A 10,338-nucleotide genomic window follows, 5' to 3' on the forward strand; every position below is an offset into this window, starting at 1 on the left:
TACTGGAAGCTTTGACATCTAAAACACATTTCTAGGATGCTCACTTGCTCTTCTTTATTACTTGTAAAATGTATGATGAATGTTCCTGCACAAATGTTTATCCTAGAAAAGGGGAGCCACTAAGTGTTACCACAGCAGAAAGGCAACTCCACCTCAGTAATGTGATCCGCGCAGTAAACAAAGTGACCCTGGGCAACCGGTGCTCCCTGCATTATAATGTGACAGCGGATCTAAGACCTATTTAGTCAGTTCCTCACTGCACAAACACACCGAGTGTTTCTCCGCCATCATCACATACGATGACAGCGGTTTTGGACCCTCTCAAGCCTTCCTCTGCGGAGCTGCATGTAATCAGACGGCTGAACTCCAGCATGCAGAGGAACCACTTCAGATGTCACCCAGATGCCCGTCCCTTTTCCAAGGAGGCCCCCCTAGCTCCAATGAGAGACGATGTCCCCCTGCTGGACCCCTGCTGTGGACAACTGAGTGCGGGTGCAAGAGTGGACCTGGGGTTCAAAGGTCAACGGCCATTCATACAAATCCCACATGTGGCCTCTGCCTTGTGGGTGCCCCCTGGTTATAGAAGGAGATCCAGAACGCCAAACCCCTTGGCTCTCTGCACTGACTTGTCAGAGGACAGAGCCTGGAACTCCAGGAGGATCTCAGAGGCTGCAGTCAGAGCAAAACTAAATGGTTAGCATTTTCATTTATTCCATATCACTGTTGTCTAAATATATTCTGTATGACTGCATTTGTGTATGCCCTACAGCATGTCAGTGTTGTTGTTGTTGTTGTTGTTGTTGTTCTAAGGCTCAGCCAGAGCTTCAAACCCAACTAAAGCCTTTAGCAGTTTCTCAAAACACAGTGGAGCTCAGGTGAGTTACTGTAGCTTTCCCATTCACATGTATAGCATAGAAATGTGTTTACTTGCTTGTATTCATAAATCCTCAGCACACATAAACCCATTACTGTTCTGTTCCCTCCTTCATATACACTTATCCGTGCTTTTAGATGAGTCTTGCAGTTTTACCACTTTACCATCACACTGAGCCACTGAATTAACACATCACTGTCAGAAACAAGACAAACACAAGGAATTCTAAGGCTCTTATTAAGGTGATTATCTCTGCCAGGGACGGATAAGCCTTAAATGTGTCTGCTCTTATAAAATACTCACCTAAAGAAAGAAAGACCTAAAGAAATGACTATATAATGTAATATTTTCTGGATATGTGAAGACCGTTTTGATGCTGTGTCAGCATCATCCCAGCTACACATTAGTGGTTATTGTAAATATTTATCATATATATAAGTCCACCACATCTGGCTAAATAATAGGAGAATATGTGTTTGTATAATGTGTTATAATGTTTAAGTATAATGTTTTTTTCCAACGGAATTAGGAAACAAGATAAATAATTCCTGCAGCTGCCCCTGAATTCAAATCAGCATCAAAATTCAATGTGTTCTCCCTCATGGTTTATCCATTTGTGTACTGATGAGTCTGATAAGCGTAGTAAACATCTGGATGTGCACCGCTGGAGCGATTTGCAGCTTTACAGCCTTCAGCTTTAGTAAAGTGGAGCTGTTGAGCAAAATGGAGGCTTGATTGATGCCAGTGTTTGTTGAGAAATAGGAGGAGAGTGAATCAAATAAAAGATGATTTATTCCACTTTGTTTCAAACAACATAAAGATAGACTCATTTAACTTTAAAGCCCATCTGGATCATTTTTCCTTCATCCCCACTCAATACTGTACATATACAGTATAATATGTAAGAGGTGCTGATCTCAATACACATTTTCAGTAAGATTGTTCAACTTGGGTCAGATTTTGAGTCATACAGCAGAGATTAAGTCAATTTATGATTTATGAGTTTCTTTTGAGCTTTTGGGATGATAGAAAATCAGACAACACAAGGGAATTAATTGGAAAAACTGAAAACACAACACACACGTTGAAGAACAAAGTAATTATTTCTCTTCTTGTTTAACAAGGCTTGGCAAATGACATAAACGAGGATTAGTATGCAATAATGAATTTCCAGAAACAACAATGTTAATTATTTTGCATCAATTCTTTTTCCCCCTTTGTAATGTGGACATTAAATAACACAATTGGCAATAAAATGCCTTCACTGTATTAATCTTGATGTTGATATTTCAGGACGTCACATCCTCTGATCACACAGAGTGGCCCGACCTCGCAGAAGCAGCTCGCCGCTACTGCTACACGTCTGCAACCCAGCGGTCAGTTGTCCTTCATGTTGACCTTTACATGTCCTCTGTGAATATTCATAAAGACTAAATGAAGTTTATACAGCCCATAAAAGGTATGAGGTGCAGTATAACCTATGTGAAGCTATTTTTTCAGTTCATTCAGAGAGAATTTGTCTGTGGAGGTGAAAGTGGTGGCTGGTAGAGCTGAAGCACTATTGGATTATTTGAACCATTTAGCACCATGGCTTTATTTTGTTAAGCTTGGCTGGTTTTAAAGACTGGATCTTGCTGCTGTCCCTGTGTGTGTGTGTGTGTGTGTGTGTGTGTGTGTGTGTGTGTGTGTGTGTGTGTGTGTGTGTGTGTGTGTGTGTGTGTGTGTGTGTGTGTGCAAAGGCACCTGTGGGCCCAGCAACACTGAACCCATTACAATCAGAGTCCCCTTTAATCGTTATTTTAATTAGTTACATTATACCAATAATGTCGCCACACTTAGATTAATCATCATTATTCCCTTTGTTTGTTACGAGTCCATACATATTCGAGTTTGTATTTTTTAACAAGATCTACAAACTAAGCCATTCCTTTGATAGCTAAGAGTGATTAAGATTGATTTAGTGCTCCAGTGGTGTCATCAGTAAATAATGATTACTTGTGTTAATTGCTGTCAGTGAGCTCATGTACATGTAGACTGGTGCATCACCCAAAGCCTCGGGGGAGAATCAGCTTCCCACTTAATGAGCTCGACTTCATTCAGTGAAGGGACATTAGGGTTTCTAACAATTTAATCCAATTTAGACCTCTATGCACTAATATCATTTAGGAATCAAATTAATAAGTTACACTCTGGTTAGAGGCTTGTGAGGCTTCCACTGTAACATGGCAGGGATTCCCACATTTCCATTTGCAGGAGTTATGAGGAGGTGGGCTGGGATACAAAGTTACACCCCCGCTTGAAGGCTACACCAACAACCTTGGAGCACAAAGCTGATCCATTAAATTGGCGTCCCTCATGTAGGCGCTATAACAGCCAGCCTCAGCTTTGGCAGGTGAGTCTTGGATGAAGGCGAAGCTGCAGCAGGGAATCCTTGGCCCCCTGAGATAGTTCTTTTGTGAACCCTATGAAGAATTCTAATACCTCACCCCCCATATGGAGCATGAGAGAGATTACCCTGGAAACAACATTGCATTTACCTTTTTTCCAACTAGGGATCCTTATAAATTATGTATGTTTTTTCTAAGAATTCCCAATTCATAACAATCATAATGAGAGTTGCACTGTTTTTCCACAGGCCTATTTCATAATACTCAACAAAAAAACTGTGAAATTAGAATTTGCATCCACTAATTTACCTGTATTCCCTACAGCTGCCAGATAATTAGAATTTTCTGAAATCACAAAATGCTAACAGATAGTGAAGTGAAAGAGTATGAAGCTTAGAGAAAAGAGCAGATAAAACAGTGTTACTTGGTGTAGATGCTTAATAATGTGCAACACGATAGATCACGTTGTTCAATACTTTCCAAGTCAGTTGGAGCCGAGTGGAGCAGAAAGCAACTACGAGCGAGGCACGATGCCAAGAAACCAGCATCATTGTAAGTTTGTTTCTAAGATCCTCACTACGATTCCATTTCTCGTCAGTCTGATCTTTGCCAACACTTCCTCCTCCTGTGTGCAGCTGCAGTCCGTGTGCTAGATCAGGTCAAATCCCGCTTTATACGTGAGTACTTGTGTGTAGAAGTCACAAATCCGAGTTCAAGGCCATTTTCCACACTGTGATCCCGGTGCGCTTTCACTTATTAACAGGGGCACAATTGGCTCGAAGAACATGGATAACATCGACAACATGGACGAGGACTTCCAACCACTGACCCTGAAGAGAAACACTGTGCCTGCGTACACTCTTAACACACAGTAAGGGCCTCACATACACACACAGTTGGGATATCCATACTATTTCAGAGTATTTATAACACCCTGAGAAAAAAGTGCAGGTTTTGAATTATTGCAAGTTTTTCTTTCCCCCTGTGCCTCCCTAACACATCCTGATAAATATTGAGTAATCTTTCTGTTTCATTTCAGCCGAACAACCATTCCTGGTTATACAGGGAAGGCTGTGTATGCCGGTGCTGATGCTGATACTGCTGAGGCCTCTGCTGCTGCCTCCACTCAGTCCAGTTGGTAAGTCTTCGCTGCGTACACAGAAAACTATAGAAAACTATAGAAAACCAGGTAGATATGTTTATAATTCAGTATCTGTAACCTGTGTGATCGATACTATCAAAGTCTCATCAATCTAACAGAAAAGGATCCAAACCAAAGCCACTTCTTAAGACTGGTTCTTATTAATATTTACTGGAAAACCTGGCGTGTCACCTTCCTAAAATCTATTTATTTAAGTTTGACAAATTCTGTTATATTGACTCTCACGCATTCAGATATTTTTCTGATTGTATTACTGCCTTGTGCTAAGATCTTATGACAAGAATGATCACAAATACCCACTAGAGGGCAATCTAATGCACTTTACTGACATTGGGCTTCAGGTAATAGAGCAACATCACTACAACAATATGGTCATATTTGCACTGCAGTTTGGTTGTAAATTGAATTAAATAGAAATGATCATTGTAAATACCAAAGCTACAGTGGGTTAGGATTTAAACTCATAGAGCAATGTGGGAAACACAAGTAAACTCGCCGCAATGAGACTCCAGGCATGCGTTAAACTCGCCTCCACAGGCTCATTATCTGATTTAACTAAACAATACAAAGGCTCATTATGACTTGAGATGAAATTGGTACTTAAGGTCTGGTGGTAAACCAGACCTTTAGTACCAATTTCATCTCAATCATTAAATGCATTGTCTTTACTTCTTCAATCATTCTGCTACAATTTAGAGGAAGAAGCAAGGGAATATTATTCGTGCACTTTTCTCTACATCTATCTACATACATGAATACAGGAATTTGGTTTATTTATGTATCTTAAAGCCAGAAACAGGGTTAAAATTCAGGCAAAGTTTTAATGTTACTCGACAAAGGTAAATAAATAGTTAGTGAAATAATGATTCAATCAAATTCTAAAAAACAATTGGAAGTTTGGGAAAATCAAATGAAAAAGGAGACTTCATTGTAAGATATTTAAAGTCCTTTGAACCATATCTTCATATCAGTAATATGAACAAATCAAATGGGTCAAAATGTGTTTCTCTAAAATGCAATCTGCAGTTTTATATTCATTTATTTCGCTGTAGCCAAAAATACTGCATTTTAACATTAAAATCATTATTATTCTTATAAATCCTTACCATTGCTTTCCTGCCCGAAAATAGTCCCATTACAAACCTAACACAGCAGGATGAAAAGGTAATTGGCTTGCAACTGCTTACACACACACTTGTTTTCACACAGATCTTGGTACTTCTTACTACTTAACCTGAATTAAATCGAATTGAATTAAATCGAAGAGACACAAATTGTTTTTTAGCTCGCGACGACACACACACACACACACACACACACACACACACACACACACACACACACACACACACACACACACACACACACACACACACACACACACACCAATTCTTTGTCTTTGTTTGCCTGAGGCAGCACTGAACGGGAGTTTTGACTGTCTGTTGAGGATGTGGAAACCTGTTTCCTAGTCGGGCCCCAAATGAGCGAACTTTACCGGCTTTTGGAGCAGGCATCTCCAGATGGTTCAATCCGGAGCAGCTCGTGGTAATCGTGGTTTTCACAACCCAGATCCATTTTCCTGGTGCCCAACACCCGCTGAGATCTGTTTCCTCTGCTGATTAGGCTGGCCTCCCATATTTTTTCCCCAAAACAGAGAAGAAGACAAGTACTCGGATTGATTAACTGTCTGCTGCAACGGTCAGACGTCCGGCAGGGCTGGGCCCGTTTGAAAGTGTGACCCCCCACCTCAGTTTGACTGCAATACAAATCTTCCCAGAATAGTTTGTCTTATGAGCCCTTAATGCCCTTATTTCCCGGATATTTATTTTCCTAAACACTTTACACATACACACACATTTTCCAGTGAGGCCTACATATTGTTTACATCGTTGTCCATCCTCCCTGTCTGGTGGCAAAGCCATTTATCAGCATACAGTGTGACAGCTGGCTTGGATTATCTTGCAACATGCATGCTGCCAACCTTTATCTTGTTTTGTTCTTTTCTACTCCTCCTCTTGTGTTCTCTTGTCCTTGTTGCACTCCTACTGTACACGTAGGTTTGATTCAGTGTAATGATTCTTGCAGTCAAAATGAGACGCCATCCTCAACCGCCCTAGTGGACAGAACCATTTCTGCTGACGGCACAATCAGTTCTGTGTTATACTACATTTTGTCTGTTGAGGGGACGCACTTCATGCCACTTCGATATCCGGCGCGGGGTCGTGTTATTTAATCTCCAGCTCACATACACTTATATACAAAAACTCATTCATATGTGTGTACACTTTAGCATGTCCACTTCATCAAACCTGCATGTGCTTGTACTATGAGGGCCTTCTACTCTCAGGTGTGTCCTCTCCTTTTGGGAAGATCGGAGACAAACGATTTTTGAATCCTGCAGCTGTGAGCACCAACGGGCAAAACAATATATCCTCCAATGTTAAAGAATGAAGCCAGAGTGTGGAACAACATCACCTCTTTTACCCTTTTTCCACTTCTGCCTGCACACATTTCCATCTCCTCCCACAGTTTTGCACATGTGTAGCTGGTGCATTCAGGTGCGCAGACACAAAATGTCAGGCCATGCAGCTGACATCCACACCGAGTCTGTGCGGACATCTTCTGAAACAACCAGCTGATTAAATTCCCACAGATCCAAGCTTCTATGTAGACGAGGAAAATATAGATTGGCCTTTACCTTAAGAATCTAACCACAGATAACGGACCTAAGGAACGCATCACATTACTTTCCTTTGCATAAATCCCAAGTATGGCTCCTGGCTTGTACACTCAGAAACAGACACCAGGTTGGGGGCCCCCTGGTGGCTGTGGGGACCTGAGCAGCATATCACTGAATATGTAGGGCCGGCACTGCCTGTTATATTTAAAGATCACTAGATTTGTAATGGTCCATAAAGGTCTCATAGTTACTAACTCTGATATTCTTACAGGGCGATCGGGAAATCAGGGAGTCCAGATTTTGGCCATGCAGCCCCCCTGTCCAGAATGATGACCACCAGCACCCCCTGTAACCCCTTCCTGACCCCTACGAGACGCATACCTCTGACCTAACCCACGGGTGGAAAATGCGAGACAAAGCAGATGAGAAAGTTTTGAAGGTGTCAGCTTCCTTCTTTATGCCATCCAATCTGTTTGTATGAATACATCTATAATGATGTGATGTCAATGGCTGATTCAGAGTGAGTTGGAGAATAATGAGAGGCCCCATTATCATAATTTCCCTGATTTAGATGAGTGGTTTTCTAACTCTGGGTACTGAGCTCTCACATTGTCCTCTTAAAGATTCGCTCTCTCGCTGACTGACTCACTGTGTGTGTGTGTGTGTGTGTGTGTGTGTGTGTGTGTGTGTGTGTGTGTGTGTGAGCGAGTGTGTGTGTGTGTGTGTGTGTGTGTGTGTGTGTGTGTGTGTGTGTGTGTGTGTGTGTGTGTGTGTGTGTGTATTCACTATGTGTATCTGTCATGAAGGGCAAAGTTTGGGACAAAACAGAGGAAACACAGAGAGGGAAGTAAAGAATGGCAATTTTGTCATATTTCCTAACATTAACACAAAGGTTAAGCAGGTAAACAGTCGTAGATGAATTAATCTTATCTTTATCTTTATTATTTTAGTATTAACAGGAGTAAATTCACACAGAAATGTCACAAAGTCAGCCTGCAGTCTATAATGTAGTGTTATTTTGATGTGATGATAATACACACTGACATCATTATGAAGTGTTATCAGCTTAAACTTTATGTTTGTGGTTTGTGCAGCTTCACAGACAGGAAATAGGGATTAGCTGGTTTCCTGTTTCTCTTCATTTAACCCTCTATATCATCTATATATTGTTTTATTAACACTTGTCAAGACTTCTTGTACTTAGTGGTGTAATTGTTTTATAATCATACCAGAGTAGATTGATTAGATTTTCATTGTAATGCATACATGAGGATAATCCTCGGTTGCCAGGTTGTGAAATACCCTCCTTGGTTGGTGTAAATCCTCCTCCAGCTTTGTCTTTTCAGTGCTATATTATTTTTACCACTGATTCCATGGGACCGGTGGAACAATATGATTTACTATAAGATTAACTCATGCATTGATTGGCTGAGTGAGTGTGTGCAAACTTTATTTGATGGGTTTATGAGACACAAACTACATGTTTTAGTATTAGTACTTAATATTTAGTAGTAATTAGAACAAGATTGGGTAATATAAAAGCAGCGGACCTTATGAGAGAGATGGAGCCGCGACGGTTTAAAGAGGGTGATGTCATCACCAGGTTTTCTTATGAATGGCTGTTTGTTAAAGCTTGAATAAATAATGACTTTAACATTTCGAATCATTTCTCTACAGTTCTTCATAGAGTGTGCCTTATTAGAATGCTGTACCAATGCATCCTTTCTTACATGGTGCATCAATCATAGTAAATCTAGTCAGAGCAGCTTTTCCTTTTTGCGTGCTGGGCAATCTTGACATTAAGGCTTTATTTACCCTTTTCAATCAATTTTTCTCACAAATTTATTACTTTTTGAGGTGTTTCTAATGTGTGAAACTGGTATTATACTCAAGCTGCTATATGTCTGAGTTTATACACTCAATTGTGGCTCTATTGCTGCAATCACTGTCCCCCTCCCTCCCCATCCCTCCCCCTCCTCTGAGTTTTTCCAGCCTGTGGTCTGAATCTCATCACTGGCTCCTTTTCAAAACAGCCTCACAAACATCATGATTGATTCAGCCGCTATCCTCCAGGATCTCTCAATGCCTGCCTAGGCTGGAGATTAATTTCCTTTTCCTCATCTTAATTTTTACTCATCGCCTCTCCATAAAAAGGCTAAATGTCAAGCATGCCTGACTCCTTCTAGTGACACGTCTATTCCAGCAGATAATTACCATAAGGAAATTGATGCTTTAGTGTGCAGAGGGGAATTTAATTTACTCTGACAACCTCACAGCATAATGCATTCCTAAAGAAAGAGAGTTTTTCAGTTTGCAATTGACTTTTTAGATAAATTGGACTATTTAATGTGATTATCAGTCTTGAACGTCTTTGACTTATTAAGGTGTTGAAACCAATTAAGGGTTACATGCTGCTCTTGCTTCCAAATGTGAACCAGTGAATACTGCTTAAAGATCCATGAAATAAGAACCAGCCACAATCTATTGTTCAGTAGTTGACTGGCTACACTGGCTGATGATGTTATGAGACGTGCCAGGTAATGATATTAATTACAGCAACACGCTTGCTTCGGCGTTGTGGATCGACCCGTAGGAGCAGACGGTGATGTTCACTTTGATTTGCAGTCTTGGAATATAGAGAATTCACAAACTAGACTCTGAAATGAAGCAGACTTTTCTTATCTTCTATAAAACTTCTCCCCTCTGAGTTAATATATTTCACTGTCAGGCTGAATTCATTCATGTTATCAACATTTTGAAGGCGTTTTCCAGTTTATACTTCTGCTTACATTTCAAGTGTTAATCTTGTTTGTTTTTGTTCCCTCTAGTAATAACATTACAGCTGCTATTTATATATTAATATGAATTTCTCTAGCCAGTTACGGTGGATTATTTCCATCCAATCATTCACTCTCTACGCGTGTACTGATGATCCTGGGCATGCTGCAGGGAGCTGGAGCCTTTCCCAGCATCCACTGGCCTGGAGGCAGTTAACACTCATTCACATCTATGGGACAAGCAAAGCGTCCATTTCACTTAACCTGCCTGTGTTTGGATTGTGGAATGAAACACGAACAGCCAGGGGGAACTCACAAACATGGGGAGAATGTCAGTCTGCCACAGAAAGGCCTCAGTTGGAATCAAACCGATCCTGTCTGCTCTGAGGGGACATATGGCTGATTACTGTGCCACAACCCACCTACTAATTGTTTTTGTCATAATCAACATTTTTAAC

At 40.8% G+C, this 10,338-nt stretch overlaps 1 protein-coding gene across 1 annotated transcript; it reads left to right on the forward strand.

Annotated features, from left to right (window-relative positions):
- The first annotated feature begins 299 nt into the window (after positions 1-299).
- spmip7 (sperm microtubule inner protein 7) lies at positions 300-7,495 on the forward strand. The gene is made up of 8 exons (XM_076169279.1): positions 300-693; positions 811-875; positions 2,168-2,250; positions 3,128-3,266; positions 3,746-3,813; positions 4,025-4,132; positions 4,301-4,399; positions 7,375-7,495. The coding sequence occupies exons 1-8, from the start codon at positions 300-302 to the stop codon at positions 7,493-7,495; spliced, it is 1,077 nt and encodes a 358-aa protein (XP_076025394.1).
- The last annotated feature ends 2,843 nt before the right edge of the window (positions 7,496-10,338 follow it).

This window comes from Genypterus blacodes, unplaced genomic scaffold (genome assembly GCF_046128005.1).
Source record: "Genypterus blacodes isolate CSIRO-AG114 ecotype Tasmania unplaced genomic scaffold, CSIRO-AGI_Gbla_v1 ptg000195l_1, whole genome shotgun sequence".
In the NCBI taxonomy this organism is placed as follows: domain Eukaryota; kingdom Metazoa; phylum Chordata; class Actinopteri; order Ophidiiformes; family Ophidiidae; genus Genypterus; species Genypterus blacodes.